General features: G+C 39.7%; 1 protein-coding gene across 1 annotated transcript; it reads right to left on the bottom strand.

Annotated features, from left to right (window-relative positions):
• Nucleotides 1-2,169: 2,169 nt before the first annotated feature.
• On the bottom strand, nt 2,170-14,411 carry LOC311258117 (thiamine transporter 1-like; the record flags this gene model as incomplete). The annotated part of the gene is made up of 5 exons (XM_084354165.1): nt 2,170-2,313; nt 2,683-2,824; nt 3,906-4,098; nt 9,202-9,943; nt 14,220-14,411. The coding sequence occupies 5 exons, from the start codon at nt 14,409-14,411 to the stop codon at nt 2,170-2,172; spliced, it is 1,413 nt and encodes a 470-aa protein (XP_084210291.1).
• Between the last annotated feature and the right edge of the window lie 3,056 nt (nt 14,412-17,467).

The raw sequence follows: 17,467 nt of genomic DNA, 5'->3' as shown, positions 1-17,467 counted from the left end.
AGGAGACAACATGTTAATAGGCTAATATAAACATGCAGAATTAGAGCATCAGGTTTTCAACTGATTTTAACAAGGTTGCTTTTCCAAGGACGACCATGATTACAGCATGTTTTCTAGTACTTCTTTCGATTTCCTGGAACTATATGTTTGTGCGAAGATGCCCCTACACATGTTCAATAAAAGTGGTTACTCACACACACACACACACACACACACACACACACACACACCAGTAGCTACAGCTGGGTTGTTGTAAGGCTCAGAGCCTTGTTCAGAAAGGTCTGATTCTGTTACCTGGCAACAACATGTTGCTTACAGATGTGTGCCCTCACTTTGTTATTATAGCATCTTGTTGACTGAGTATCAGAAGCTGAGAGGCCTATAGAGGACTTTGGGATGCTGTAACAAAAATAGGAAGCATCTCTTTGAGTAGCAGTAGAGAATGTCTTTTCTAGAAGATACAAAAGAAATAAAACGACAGCAGGCTGTTTGTTACAAACGCTCCACAGCCGCCCCAGCACACACTGTACATAAATGAGATTGCCAGCCTGAGTTTAAAATTGATTGTGCGTTCATTGTGTGATTTTTCATCAGTCAACCACAACAACACTGCAAAAAGGAAAGCTTCAATGTAAGAAATGAACAATTTGAGGAGAAAATGATTGAGATTATCTGTCTATGCAGCAAAGTCATTTTACTTGACAATACATCCTCAAATAAATTGGATCAGTCGAGAAATAAATGGTAGTGTTGAAAGGCTTGAAGTAAATGGGAACAGACTGCACATCAACAGCACAGTTATGTGGACAAGAGAAATACAATGAATGTAGCAAATAATTCTTATTTCAGCATTTTTGTATTCCTAACCACACAAACATCACAAAATTAAGTGTATGAAATGTAATTCCTGTGGAGAGTGATTATACTGATGCTTGAAACAAGTTGCTTAATGATACAGTGCAATGAGAATGTATGTGGCTTCATTTTATCAGAGTAGCTTGTTTTACTAGTGAATTATTACATTTGAAGATTTCCTGATGAATTAAGGCATAAAAGATATACACTTGCATTTATGGCACTTTTTCTGTCCACTGACCTCTGTAAGTGTTTTACGACACTTCTCACACACACTCGTACACTGATGGTGCCGACCTGCTCATCAGGAGCAGTTTGGGGTTCAGTATCTTCCTTGCGGATTCTTTGGCATGCAGCATGGGGATCTTCCGATCAGTGGATGAGTCGCTCTGCCTCCTGAGCCACACTCTTGACAAAAAGAACTTTGCCAGTGACTCACATGAAGCAAACATTTAAACTACTGTTGATCAGGCATGTTTACACCGATAGGCATGACAATGAATGTGCATGTAAAAACAAAAGAAATATTAACAACAAAATAAATAATGTCATTATTTTTTACTTTATTTAAAAATATAATGTTAATATAAATATAAAAAATGTTAACTTTAATAATTATGAATTATGAATGAAACAAGTTATCTTGTCATCAGTCCTTTTTGAATAGTTATACTGCAACCACAATAGTTTTGTTGTCCTGATTTTATTATGCATTATTAACGTACGTTTTTTATTCCCAAATGTTGCACATAATTGACCTTGAACTTCACAACCACTATACTTAAATACAAGTTATTGATAAAATGATCAAAAAATAGTGTGACACTATTTGATCATGTAAGCACAAGATAAATGGTCATTGATTATGTCACTTTGACAAACATGACATAAAAATGACATAGAAAATGTTTTATGGATAAAAATGTCAAATTTAATGTCGACATTAGACAACAGAAACAACAGAAAAGACTTCAGATTTATACAGAATGATAGTACATATGTAGTACACATAAATACATTTCTGTTCAAATTAAACCACCACAGTGATGCCATGGAGTGTCATCCTTGTTTTATACTGTGCAGGTAGTGTCCTCTAGTGGCTGCCTGCAGACATTGCACTTTAACGATGTGAGTCACAGCACGCTGCTGATGACAGACTGATAAATACCCACAGTCACTCTGATGGATTGGATATTTTGATGAACATGTATAGCTACAGTGTCTCCAAACATGTTTCTGCTGATTTGTGCTACTTCAGTTACTGATGACAGAAATGATAAATATCCTCGTGTTCTTTAGTGTCTCAGAGAGTCCTCAAGGACGTGACCCCTCTGGCCTGTCGGTGGCTCTCTCTGCCTGGTTGCCTCCAGCGGGACGCTTCATGTGGAGCACAGTGTACACACCTCTTACCGTGAACAGCAGGGAGATGGCAGCAAAGTATGAGGCGTAGATAAGAAACTGAAAAGAAATGAGAGGATAAATTGCACTGTGGATAATAACTCATAAATTAATTTCCATCCAATTATTCCCTTTTCTCTCTTGTGGTCTGTCTCACTCTGTATGTTCATCAAATGCCCTTCTAACATTTTCTTTTATCAGTGCTATTTATTGTCTTTATTTCATTTTCTTTATGCAGTTTCTATCGCTCTCATTTGCATTAACACTCCTCAATTTTCACCTTATTGTAAAAGTTTATGTTTATGATCCTCTGCTTACAATGAATTAACAAATATCATTTAAAGCTGATGTAACACGTAAAGTACACAGACAGACACATAGCTCAAATCATCTACTGAACTCAGTGTCTGATCGTGTGTGCTGCAGGACCTGTGAGGTGATGGTGAGCTTTAGAGACTTGGTGTTGATGACAGTGGCGGTGAGGACACTCTGGAGGACTGTGGCCACAAAAGTGTTCACGCCGAATACCAATGCATAGCGCCTCCTGTTCAAAGTCTTGGCTATCTGAAAACTGTAACATAAATACTGTACATCAGATGCTAGGTACAATTAAAATGTTGATTTATTTCTTCTATTTATATTCAGTATTATATGACAAAGGATAATCAGATAAAGATGAATCACAGTATGATGTCTACACCACCTTAATTCTAACAGACTCTGTGAGATAACGCTTTTATGTTTTGCAGGTAATATTAGTTTAAAGGTGTAGTATGTAAGAATTGACCATCTTTTGATCTCATGCCCAACAAACAGGGACAACATATCACCAGAGTAGCTAACTGCTGCTAACTGTATTCTGTTTATGACTGTCACCGCTGTTAGCTTGTTAGCTGTGCAGCTTTCAGAAGTTTCGGGCTGTGTCCGAAATCACTCACTTATTCCCTACTCCCTACTCACTATATAGGGAGTCCAACATAGTGGACTATATAGTGAGCTCATCGGCAGAAAGAAAAAAGCACTTTCGGACACTACTCAGGCGCCGTTAATTACGTCACTGCTGTCGCACAGTTGAAATGCCAGAAGAAATGTTCTGGCAATGCATGATGGGATATCTTGCTTCGGTTAGTGACCATCGGATGTTCACTACATTTCGCGGTGCATTGTGGGACACAATGAGTGCACTATATCCTGATCACTATACATTTGGACACCACTACAAAACGGCGTAGTCACTATATAGTGCACTATATAGTGATTAGGGGGTGATTTCGGACAAAGCCTTGGTGTTTACACTGCTAGCACAGGGCCAGTGTGTTGTGGGAGAAGGACGTTTTCTAGGCTAGCTGGTTAGCACGCTAACTTAGATATCTCTGCAACACAATATGTCTTTGGCATAATGTCAAAACTGTTACTTCTTCACATCGACAATTTTTAAATGTTTTAAACTGAAAATTCTTACATACTGCACCTTTAAGGTGTACGAAAGCTAACATTTGCTAACTAGCATTAAGTACAGCTGAGGCTGGTGGAATGTCATGAATGGTGATGGTACATTTGTGGCATCACAAATTCAGATTCTACCCAGAGGATTCATGACTTCACACAGATACACAGTATTGATGAATTGTTGACATGTTATGAATTCTTACGTGCAGATGGCCGTGAGGGGCAAGTAAAGTGTTTTGAAGAGGGTGAAGCATGTGTAGCTGATCCAGATGTTGTTACTCAGATCCATTAGGAATATAACCCCGGCAATCAGTAGTGTGAAACCCCCCAGGACCAGTTCCCCCCACACGGACCACTCCAGAGACATGTGTCCCACGGCAACAGTGGCTGCGGCTCCTGAAGGAGAACACTCTGTGAGTCAGTGCAGAACTGGAGGGTGACTGGGGAGCAGCAAAACACGGCAGAGCCCTCAGAGACCGGTCCGGTACATACACACTCGATAAGATGATGTTAAATGATTGGTCAGATTGTTTAATTTAGGCACAAATAAATGAATACAAACAATGTTTCACCCTGCTCCTTCTTAGCCTTCATACATTCAGATAGAAGAATTTTCCCGAATACTTCAAAATGTAGAGAGGAAATTAAACTGCAGCACGAACCTCATTATAACAGCTGAACAATTACATAAGACAAAAAAGAAGATTCTGTCAACATGTATTCCACATGGAGCTAATCTAAACAAATACATAATCAGTGACCATTTCAGAAACTTTGGACATCAAGGCAAGGTGCCTTAAAGTGTGCCAGCCTCACTACAGCCATGCCAGCACAACCTGAAACAATCTTGTTCATTTTACGTCATTAATATTATATTTAATACATTTAATATTATATTTAATTCCAGTTCCTGTCCAGCAGATGAGAACAACTTGAGAATGTAGACTAAATGTCATTAGATTATGTTTTGCTGCTGAAAAAAATACTAAAATAAAACTCATTCATTTACACTGTAAAACTAAATATATATATATATACAAAATTGATACTCAACAAAATCAGTTTCCCCAAAAGTCATTATTAATAAAAAAAATATCGTTTTTTTTAAACATTTTTTTATTGTACAATGTAACAATGTTTAACTTTTTAAACATTTTTTTGATAGTTCATCTCAAATTAAGTGGGAGGAGTCTATTTTAAAGCGATTTTTCTATCATTGATACCTGAAAACATGTTATAGAAAAACTAAGTCATTTTTTAAATTGATGTTTCTCATTTCAGCCACAGGGTGGCGCAGTGCAGCCCTGATACCTCACACAGCTCCTGTCACCACATGTGAAGGAGTTATGAGGCCCTTTTCCCTGTGGATGGACATGAAGTCTGGGACTCAAGACAGTGAATCTTTGGGGCATTGATTATTTTGAGTCTCGCTTTTTTCTTCCTCTTTTTATTCTCCATGTCCCCTCACACTTCATCTCTTCCTCACATACTACATTAACATGGTTGCTATTTGCATCATATGTTCTTTCTAAGTAGTGCTGCAGCTTGAAATGAAACCTAAATAAAAACCAAGTTGCATTTAGTAACGCGAGCGTTAATAATCTCTTAGCCCCCGAGAGACATGGATCTACTCCAGAGGAGCTCTTTATCCACTCCAATATGAAGAGAGGCTGAGCATTACTGCTTCGCTCTTTTAAATGCGTACATTTCCTTTGATTCTTCGTCCATTCGCAGTCAATGAGCGCTAATAGTCCAACACCAGGGCTAGTCTGTGTATTTAACATGTTCTTATCAATCCCCCTGAGTCCGATTAGCTGAGGGGGGGCAAATAGAGACTGAATAATTAGAGCAGTTTCCACTGCTGTGTCAATTGGAGGCTTAGAAGGGTCAGCAGGGGCCAGCTCTATAGCTTCATAGGCAGGGATCAATAATGCAGCTGGGCAGTACATTATGTTCAAGCTGCAGGAATTCAAGCTAAACATCAAATTGATGCTCATATTTCAGTTTAATTGGGTAAGTGTTTGAGTTATTCAATACTTTAACCCCTTTTATGTCTTACAGCAAACCCAGAGGTATCATCTTTTTTTGTTCCACAATTTGTCTTCCTTTATATATCTGATGCCTCCATTACCCACAAAGCAACTTAGCCATTGAGTGACATCACTGGAAACAGTGATAATGTGAAGCTTCCTCTGGAGCCACAAAATACTTTATACTCCTTTCTTCTCAAATGCAGTAGTAGATTGGTGGAGTTACCCTTTAAAGAGATCATGTAACATGAACACCCTGTCCTCAAAGTGTGACATTTATACTGCTATACTTGCAAAATACGTTTGGAGAAAAGGTTACTTCTCCCTGGGTATTTCCAGTCCAAGAACTTCTGCATAGGGAGTGTACTGGGGCAGATAGTGGGTGTACACAGCGCAGCATTTTCACACCAGAAACAAGGCCTCCTGTCCTATTTTTGGCTGGACTTAGGCTACAAAAACAGGTTTGAAAAAAGTTTGTGGTTTGGTAAACTGCCATCCACAGAGATATGCTGCAAACGTGGCTTAAAAAAATGGTCAAAATCAATGCAATGCCAAGATATCCTGACTTTTAGTCCCTGGCATGGATCAAGCTCTAAAAACTGGAAATTCTTTAGCATGATACATTTCAAATGCATCTTTGATAAGACTTCACACCCCCGGTCTGCAGTTCTATTAAAAAATTGTAGCCCAAATCGAATCACCCCGGATGACATCGTCAATTTCACTGTGATGTTGTGTGTTTTGAAGGATCCGACACGAGCAGCATGCAGGTCACACTGAACCATGTTGCAGATGGCGGATGGGGAAAAATATGTAACCTCATGTTGTGTTTGTTTGTTCACACTGATTACATAACATCACACTGTATGCTGTGTGTTGTACTGTACGTGGGCGAGTACAATTTGAATTTGCATACCTTAAGCTCCACTTTGTGGTCTAAAACTAAACTAAAATATATTCAGCGTGCAGTTTCATGCCAAATTAAAAGGAAAACCTTGGACATCCCTGACCTGGGGAGGAGAATGTCCTGACTGAAACTATGCTCTGAATATATTAACCATTGACTTAAATATGTTTGAAGTGTAAATGACTTGTAATTACGGCTTTAGCTCAAGGATAAAAAGTTTGGTCTAGGTGCAGTGTAACTCCTTCTCCTGGAAAATCATGCTTTAGAAAACAATATAACTTAGCATAACTCAGTTTGTTCTGCACACACATTTGGTTTCATCTTAATATTAATGAGCTACTAAAAAAATGTTTTTTTCAAGCCCCGGGACATGTGCCGTTATTAATATGCTGAATATGAAAATACTAAATTATGTTGTATTTTTCTGCCACGTTTTATCATCTTGGTAATCCATATGCATATTTTCCCTATCGGTTCCAACCAGGTTTTTTCCTCAGGGATGTTTTTCTCAGTGTGGAACGGAGAAAATACAGCAGGAATCTTTGGGGAAATATCAGACATGGGCCCTACAGCTTGACTGCGTGTTGGGCAGAACCATTTACAAGTGAAAGGCATACAGCTGGATGTGGTTTACACAGAGTAATTGCCTTTGGTTTCTGGGGAATACAGGAATGTATCAGTACTATAATCAATAAAAGTGCACTGGCTAGATGGCAGCAGCTGCTATACCCATCTGGGGATGAGAGCAGGCAATTAAATAGTCTAATTAATGCTGCTCCTATTGTGTGCTGTGCTTTGGGGGTTGTGAAATACTGATAGTAGAAAGGGATTGTGTTTTCTTTCTGCCTATTTATCCGATTATTTTTGTAGCAGAATGCATATAACACCCATAAGCTTTAATGAAAATGTTTGGACTTGTTTTTACAAGAGCCTGAACCAGTTCTGTTAAGCTGGATATGCAGCGGGTGCTGTTCTGAATTAATCAGTTTTCAGATTTTGCACAACAATTCCTCATGGGACCGGAGTGACACTGAAGAATCAGACTGTCAAGCATGTGAAATGTGGGAGGTAGCAAAGTTTTTCCTACTTTTCCTAAGAAAATCTACATACAAAGGACAATGAGAGGAGGAAGAAGTATTCGGATCCTAGTACTCAGTGTACTGACATTTTGGGTCGTATACAGATTTGCAGATATATGCAGATTTGAAGTAAACTAGTGCAGTGCCTGTGCAAAACATGCTGTTCAGCACGGATTATCTAATAATGTGAGGGGTTTACAGATCTAGTCTTAAATCTCCTGAACTGCACACAGACTCATCTGGGTCATCCTAGTGATGTCCACCAGTTACGATTTAAAAACTGTCTCATGACGACGGTACGTTAAGTCAGGTAATGTTGACAAAAACGTGGAATGTCGCCTCCAGTTCTCATGAAGAATGGAAAACCTGCGTTGACCTCATCTCCCCACTCATTCAGAATCCTCTCACCTTCTGCTATGTTTTTATTTCTCACTGTAACATGTTACTACAGCAAGTTGTTGCAGCACGCTCAACTCCAATTTGTTTGTCTGCTTCCACATGAGCTCACATGAGAGAGATCAAGTAGGAGCCCAGCTTCAGTCTGCAGAAGCAATGAAGCCAGAGCACTGAAGCCACGCCCCTGCTGCTGCACAGACTGGTGTTTGCTGTTTATTCAAGATGTATTAATATTGAATGTGTCACATTCAAATTGCACCAAATTCAACGCTGTGCTTCCTCTGGTCCTCATGTGTGAATCACAGACAGAGAGTCATTGTTTTATAGTTAGATGTACATGTCACTTTGTACCACTTGGTAAAAAAGATCCCCGTAGGTCCCTGTAATAAGCGTTAGTTAATAGGAAATAAGGTCTTTATTAGTCTTTAAGTGCTCATAATAGCAGTGCCAAGACATTTATTTGGCCTTACTAGAAACTTATAAGAAACCAGATGACGCATTTATTGATATTAACTGAATGACCTACCTTTACTAAGCCTTTTTGTTTGCTTCATTAAGATTATTACATACTTTATTATGCATTACCTTGCTTAAAAAGACTCTTAATAAGTGTGCAATAAATGTTTGAATAACCTTAATAAGACATTGTTCTCACTTTAGACCCAGTAGTTAACATTTCATAAGTTTATAGTTAACTGATAAATACACAATGCAATATGCATTCATTTTAATAAAGCAACAAAAAGATTTAACAGTAAAATAAAAAGTAAGTTAGTTAAACTCAACAAATATGTTTTAAATCTTAGTGTACATTATTATAGGCTTATAAGGCTTTTGTTATTTGTTATTCTTAAGCCTCTATTCTTAAGCCTCTATAAGCTATAAACAAGTGCCTCTGAACATCTTATAATCTAACAATGATCGTGTTTACGCTGCTATTTTTGACACTTTTATACTATATTCATGTTAGTCGAGGCTTAAAGACTTATAGGGGCCTTATACCTATTTACTAATGCTTATTACAGGGACTATAATAGACATTTTTAAGACTGTATTGAAGAAAACAAATCAGTTGTGCCTTAGTTACCTGACAAATCACTGATGGTGTCTACCCCTCCATTGTAGGCTGTGAAGTTATGGGGCTGGGTTTGTATCCAGAAGAGCTGGATGTAGCCTGCAACCTGGTAAAAGCCACATTTCCCTGTAGCTGCCCATATGCAGAAGAAGACCACAGCCACAGATGAATAACTTTCCTTACAGTCCACAGCGAGCCTTCTGAACATCCTCCCAACATGCTCGGCAGCTGTCACACTTTTCACCCAGATGGAAAAGTCCTGCCTGTCAGAGTTGTTACTGTTCTCGACTGAGTAACCCTGTTCTGCAGAATATAACCTAGTCTTTGGCATGGGCAGGAAAAAGGAGGTTATCAGTGCGACAGAGACGGATATGAGAGTTAGAAAAGCTAAGCAATACAGGGGCACCCCACCCAAAGACACAAGCAGCTGAGCCAGCAGGGCACCGGCAGCGTAGCCCAGCAGTATGGCCGCTTTGACATAACTGGTTACTCTCTGATAATACTTGGCCTCAACAATGCTGTAAATGTAGGAGAAGTAGGCCACATCTGCTGCCATGGCAATGCTGTAGCAGAAGAAGGCTAGCTGAGTCAAGTGGACTCCTGAGCCAAACAGTACCAGCACAAACGCTGCAACATAGCTGAGCCCCTGGAGGATGATTACAGGCTTGTACCTGAGGATATCTGTCACCAGGAGGACTGGGATGAGGAGGAACAGGCTGGAGTAAGTCCACACAGGATACACCTGTCTGTTCACCTGCATATGGAGGAAGAAAAAAACAAGAGACCATACTGTTTTTTTAGAAATGATCCCTAAATGCTGAGTGCAAGAGTTAGTGATGACAGCAGCAAAACGCATAATGAAAAATTGCTCCTGCATGCACATGATGGAGCAGGAAGCAGCAGGAATGAGGCTCATAATGTGACACATTTTAATATGATGCAAATAAACACAATAGTTGCAGTTTGAAAGCAAAATATAGTCTTAAATTCTCATTAAGATGGTTTTTGTTTTCCACTTTGCAGCTGAAGAGGATGGGCAGGAATTTTAAATGCCACTATTTCAATCAAGGCCAGAGTTATACAATAATGTATGTGGATAAAAGCAGCCGTCTTTTAGTGCTCCAAATGTGCATGATTGCTTTGAGTGCCCTGGCATATATAATTGGCTGGTTTAAGCTTAAATTTGTAATCCTTAAGATCTTCATGAAGCCATTGTTGATTATTATGGTCATTTGCTCTGCAATAGCGGCTCAATCTGCAACTCGGACTCAAAAAACGTTGGTATGCTTCGTAAAAAACATAAGCAAAAACATAGATGTAATAATTTGTTAATCCTTTTTGACATATAACAGTTTTCAAAAGTTTTACCTCACCAACTTCATCGATTGATTTGGAACACCACACAAATAAACAGGAAACAAGTGATAGTATCATAATTGGGTATGAAAGAGGCCTCCTCATGAGGCTCAGTTGTTTACAAGCACAGACAGGGCGAGGTTCATCACTTTGTGAAACACATAAAGGATATTTGGCTTTGTAAAACACTTTGTAAAACTGTTGTCAGTAAACACAGTTTGTTTGCAAATGATTGCTTTCTTTTTGTTTTGCAGTGTTCCATCTTTTTTACTTTCAGTAAGTACCTCTCTATGTATAAAAATCAAGAAGGCCAGCTGCATCCTGGGATGCCCTCTTGACCCGGTGCAGGTGGTGGGAGAGAGCAGGATGATGGATAAGCTGTCATCGCTGCTGGTGAAGGGGTCCCACCCCCTGCAGGACACTATCACCGCACTGGGCAGCTCCTTCAGTGATAGACTGATACACCCCAAGTGTGTGAAGGAGAGGTATCGCAGGTCCTTCCTTCCTGCTGCTGTCAGTCTGTATAAGCAGCACTGCTCCCAGTAGACCTCACTGTTTATAATTACACTGTTTATATTTGTACATATTATGTTTATATGATTCCATTTCCATTTCTGCTCTAGCTCTTCTTCTTACCTTCTTATTATATTGTTTATTATATACTATTATTATTGTTTATTGTTATATTGAACTGTCCTTTGGCTGCTGTGACGCACACATTTCCCCGTTTGCGGGACTATTAATGGAGTTTCTGATTCCGATTCTGATTCTAATTCTAATATGGAGCTGGAGTCCACCATTCCTACACTGGATTCAGACTGCCTGTAAGCACAAGGGTTTCACAGGAAACAATGCATGCATGTAATCAACCCAATCGTTAGGGTTAGGAAGAAAATCATGGTTTGGCTTAAAATACCTGTCTTGGTTGCCAAAAAAGGAGCTGGTCAGACTTCCCATAAGAAACACTCGGTTTTGGTCGTCAGAGAAATGGCTCAGAATGTCCCCACAGACTCAAAATGCAGTCGCCCGTTCGGCAGCCTTGTGGCTTATAATAACGACATCAGCCTCCCCTCTGCCTTCTGATGTGAAAGTCTGCTAATAAGGATGTGTCAACCTTGGATGTATCTGTTGTTTGTTAACTGCTATCGTTATATCCAATTCATATCAGTCTCACTGTTCACTGTTCCTTATCTTTCAGCATATCAGAAGTGTATAAAGGAACTACTAATGCAAGCTTTTGGAAACTGAATGTATTTGTCCTTGTGGTTGGTGCCAACTGCAATCTCTCGTAAAAATGTGTCTACAAAACTTCCACATGCATTCATCAGTGGATCATTTAAAATTCTTGCCAGAGTAATGGAACGAGATGAGATGCAGAGTTGCAGGTGACAAGCAGCATCTAAGGCAACCTTCACTGTGTCCTATAGTGTTTGGAAAACTACTTGCAGCCGTGTGCAGCATGAAATCAGATTGTGTTTGCTGTCACTATTGAGTAACTTCTTCATCAGACTGAATTTGTTTGGCTGCACACTAGTTGCTCTTCTGTTATACTGTATTTCTGACAAAGTAGCTGCTCAAGGAGTGTTTGCTGTAGGATTTTACTGTTCTGCTGTAACCACGGTAACCACAGATGTCTCCAAATTAACCAGGACTGAAATCTTAATCTACAATATTAAATAATGGTTTGATATTGATTCATCTGACTAAATCCTCATTAGTTTGGTGTCTCCATGAATTTTCTTCGTGCCAACACGAGGTCAAACCTTTCTCTTGATCAGCACTTTGATGAGGACAAAACAGAAAACAGTAACCCCACACAACCCCTGCAGAGCCAATCAGCAGCAACATGTTCAGTGGACACTGAAGTTGCTCTTGCAGTTGCCAGAAGCAGTTAACATTTTTTACAGCGATCAACAAATGTGAATCTTAAGAGGTGATGTTTTTGCAAAGATGCAAGAGGGGACGGAAAGGCACACTGCACTGACATTGAGATGTTTCAGCTTGAGCCAGGTAAGTTTGGAGAGCAAGGGTCAAGCTAGCTAACAGTTCTCACTGCCTGTTTGTGGTGAATAAACATGGACTGGAAAAACACTTCAGCAGTCTAAAAGTAACACATACAAATATATGTAGGTGGGTGTTCAGTCTAAATGCACCTTATGACCTCTGGCTCCTTGAGTGAAGGCAGGAATATATCAGGCTGGTAGTCGTCTTCCCTGAAATGACTACAAATGTACTTTGAAAAATACCAAGATGAAGTCACTATCAGTTGCACTTTCTTGGAGTGGTTGGAAAAGTCTGTACTTTGTTCACAAACTTAGTAAATATCTCTAACTTCATGTAAAATCTCAAAAGCCACTCAGGAGCACACGTTGAAAAGGTAATTTGCCTCATACATGGCTGAGCATCGAATGAGTACACCTTGAGAGTTCCTGCCATAATACGTGTGAATAAAGCAGCTCCCATCCTGCCTTGTGCATCACAAAGTGATTGTCATTGCAGAGGTGTGAAGGACCCCATTTAGTTTCTTCTTCATGCCACACTGTGAGGGGTGATACTGAAGAGGCTCTCATGTTCTCTTCAGTCTGTACAAACCTCACTTCAACACTGAATTTACTCAGTGTCATGTAAACGGGGCAGCTCTGCTGTACATAATACTTTTATGAGTACAGAGAGAAAATAACAGGTTGGTTACAATATGGTGCCTTACTCCAAGATGAAATATGAAATGATGAACATGTTTGATTACTTTACTTCACACGGGTAATCTAACAAATTCAAGTATTTTAAACAAAAGCCTTTTTTGGACAGAGTGATGTTAGCGATGTCAGTAAGTCCGGTCAGATTGCTATGAAATTTTACTTGTATATTCATGGTCTCCAGAGGAGGAATCCCACTTATGTTTGTGACTTCCTGAATCTTATTTTAGGTTGTCGGTGCAAGCAGCTACCATATGTGTGTTGTTAAGGGGTGAGCTCTAGAGGCTGTAGTAATTATGATGGAGAAGAGGAGGAACCGAGGTGACGTAGAATTAAAAGCAACAGAGTCTGCATCGCAGGAGGAGGTCGGGTTGGTTGGATGGGTTTCACCCAGCAGACTGCCGTCCATATCTGCTGTAAGTCACCATTGACTTATTTTAACTTAACATATTTCATTTATGTCACATACATAACTGTAACTGTAACTTAACTTTTGTTACTTATTTAACCCATACCATGATATTTTCCTAAACCTCACCAAGTAATTTTGGTGCCTGAACACTAACCCGACATTTCACAATGTATATGACCTGAGAATGAAGGTCTGGTGCACGTTTGCTGGTACTCTGGTTCATTTGGCCATGGTAAAGAATTACTGCATATTGATACATTCTCTACTTATTTACATGTCAACTTGTCATCAGTTAGTTGTAATTTGAAACATTTAAAATCACAGCAACTAGTCCTGCAGTTCTGAGCATCCATGAACAAATATATTCATGTGTACACTTTAACTGTTCCTTGAAAAAAAACATCCATTTTTCTGTTATCCATACTTCAGTTTATATTTGCACAACTTCCTTTCATGTATTTACATTAGTTATATTATATATTTGAAGAAGGTATTCAAAATCTGATATCCTGAGGCTTCCATCTGTACAGCAGTCACATATCTCATTACATAGTTCAGTACCTCACCTGTTCGCTGGTGAGATTCTTGTAAGTTCCTGTGAGAAACTCTGTCATGAAGGGCTCTATGGGCCTCATCATGGAGCAGAAACCATAGGTGCAGAGCAGCACAGTTGGGCCCACCCAACCAGCACAGCAAGGCACATAATGGCCTGCCCAGCAAGGCCTGTTGCCACACTCCCCGCTCCAGCAAAAACCCATCGTTCCTCTGCGGGTCCCCGGGGACGTCTCGCTGCGTCCGGCGAGAGCGTGGTCTAATTTAGGCAGTTTAATCTGTTGAGATATGGGAGCCTCAGATAAGGCCAAGGTGAGACTGACTGTGAACACCGAGTCACCTGCTTCGCCATTGTTGTTTCTCTCCTCTGAAGTTTTCCTGGCCACGGTGAGACAGGAAAAAATGTGAGGCTGTGAGTGAAGATACATTAGGATGAAATATGAGGTGGTGTGCCCCTGGGGCTCCAGCAGGTTATAATAAATACCGTCTCCTCCTCTGTCTTTATACAAAACACCCTCATTCCTGCAGATATTGAGGAAGGGGTGGAAGTCAAGCAGAGGAATATGTATGAGTGCAGGTGTACACACCACCCTGCTGCCGCCCCGCCGCCCCCCGCGGTATGTACATACTGTGTGCCTGTTTAGCTTGTGCCACCATCAGCCAGAGTCCAAAGCAATGAGAGTAAAGATATGTTTCACAAATGTTTTGGTCAAATAAACAAGAAAAACATTTATTTTTTTGTACAAAATACTTAAGGCCTTTTCTTCAGGCTGCTATATAAAAAATAAGAGTTGAGAGAATCTTGGACACATCCACCAGGCACTCAATTAAACCCAACTCTTAAACTCAATTTTGCAGAGTAGCTCCTCTGATCAGATAATGTTAATGTTCAGCATTTTGTCTTTGTGACTGTCATAAATAACAAGTTCATAATGTTAAAGTCAGTTTGGGAGTTTGCAGTTTGGCTTGGCGGTGAATTCTTAATACTTAGGGGAAGAAATAAGCAAGGCAATCATTCCCGAGATGAGAATTACTGTAGTCTGTAATTTAAAATATCCAACGGCGAATTATGACTCACCAGTGGGGTGTCAGCGGAAAGCTCTGCCACAGCTCAAACTGTCAGACTGTCTCCACGACTTAATTCTCAACATCAAGGTCATCCAGCAAAGAAAATATTATTCATATTCAGATATTTGGCATTTCTGGTTTGTTGTTGGCAGATTTACAGTATGTGATGTTCAGCCACTATGGCTGGAGGAGGGGGGGATACAGAAAACACTCAGTTTGACCTTTACACTGACAAAGAAGAATTATAACATAGTTTTAGTATTTATTATTTTTGAGGCTACTGAAAAATGTTCCCTTTTAGGTTGTCATTATCAGTACATGTTGTAGAAGCAGTAAAGGTCAGATAGCTTTCACCATCTACAAGGCACCAGCATACCAGTGTTTTCATTACTGCGAGGTATTTAACACCCACAGTTCAACTCAGAGCGAATAACCATAAAACAAGACAGGCAACCCTGTGTCTTAGAAACTGCTTATACATTTTGATGGAAAATTGCTGCTTTGATTAGGAAGAAGAGATTTTCTGTGCTGTTTACAAGTCATGACATGATCAGGGTGGACTGGTGGGCACACAAAGTGCTGCCAGTGATCATTTAACAGATACATTTAGTACCAACATTTCGCAGCCTGCCAGACAAAACCTGACCAAACTGTTTCAATCCTGTTCAAAAATGAAATGTGCATAGCATTATGACCCTCTCAAAACACGCGTTCTGTTACAAACAGTACTAAATAAACCGATTAAAGAATGTTGGAATAAATTAGCTGTAAAAGTCAACCATGCCAGCTCCACACTAGAAAGATTATGCACCAATTAAAAGTGCGGTGTGAAGGATTTAGTGGCATTTAGTTGCAGCCCATAACTAAGTGAATACCTCTCATCTCCCCAGCCTCTATTGGTGGCAGCTAAAAATGCAAAGAAATGCAAAAAATGTGAAGGGCTCTCTCTGAAGCCAGTGCTTGGTTTGTCTGTTCTGGGCTGCTGTAGAAACACGGCTGTGCAACTTGGCGGACTCCGATGAAGAGGTTCACTCCCTCAGTAAATATGAAACACTCATTCTAAGGCAACAGAAACACAATTCATAGTTCCACGTGATTATACTTATGCTGATGAAAACATAATTATGAAGACTATATTACATTTCTGCCAAACAACAGACATTCACATCGAGTCAGTCCTCTGAGGGACTTCAAGGATTAGTCAGTATTTAAAGGGGCATGTTTGCTGATCGTTTTGTGTGACTGGCCGTTTTTATCGTTTGTTAATAAGCTCATTAATGTTGTGTGTGATTATTCTTTGGATTGCTATGTTTCTTCTTCTCATGTCCCTCTCATTTGAATGTTTTCAGAGAGAAACATATTGAAACTTTTGATCACCTTGGATAGTGTACAAAGCCCTCATCAACTGTTTTAATATTCTTTTAATTCTCACATCCATCATCGTCTAATCTTTCATTCGCTGCCAGAATAAATGTTGGCAGTGTATGAGTCTGCAAACGGTGGATATTTTGAAACTTCATATTCCTTTTTGTTGCAACTTTACATTTCTTTCAGTTCGGTTTTCAATTTTTCGTTGTGCTTGTGGTCTGGTTAGGTTAAGGCACATAAAAATACTTAAGCTTACCTGGTTCTGTCGCCACAAACACAGATGGAAAATTTCCCATTGACTTACATTGCATGACTGCAAATGCTGAAAAGTAGTCTCAACCAGCGGTGGTAGGACACACATTGTATAAATGACATATATGACCCATCTTGAGAGGATCAAACCCTGGGCCGCTGCAGCGAGGACACAGCCTCTGTTCATGGGACGCATGCTCTACCACCTGAGCCACTGTGGCGTCCTTCATGTATGACACATTTGAATGTATCTGTGGTGTGTAGAAACGTAAAATGCCAACATTTTATTCTGGTGACTCGGCTGACTCTCAGTCGTCACAATACTGTTGTTCCTGCTTCATCCATATTTCATCAAGGCGTGTAAACCAAGCAAACTTTTATATTGTATTTATTGCAATTTTTCCAACAAAAACCAGGACATTGGGAGCTTTGTATGTGGTTCGTCTAACTCTCCTTTTATTATTCTTATACACAGTTGCACCTTTTGCACAGACAAAGTATTTATTTTCATTATGATGACAAAATAATGGCTGGATGAACAAATGGAAAGAAGCAATCTTCATGTATTTTGATT

This window comes from Pagrus pagrus (genome assembly GCF_965226575.1).
Source record: "Pagrus pagrus genome assembly, chromosome: 6".
Classification (NCBI taxonomy): domain Eukaryota; kingdom Metazoa; phylum Chordata; class Actinopteri; order Spariformes; family Sparidae; genus Pagrus; species Pagrus pagrus.
Note: the sequence above shows the minus strand (reverse complement) of the source record. Positions and strands in the feature narration are given on the sequence as shown.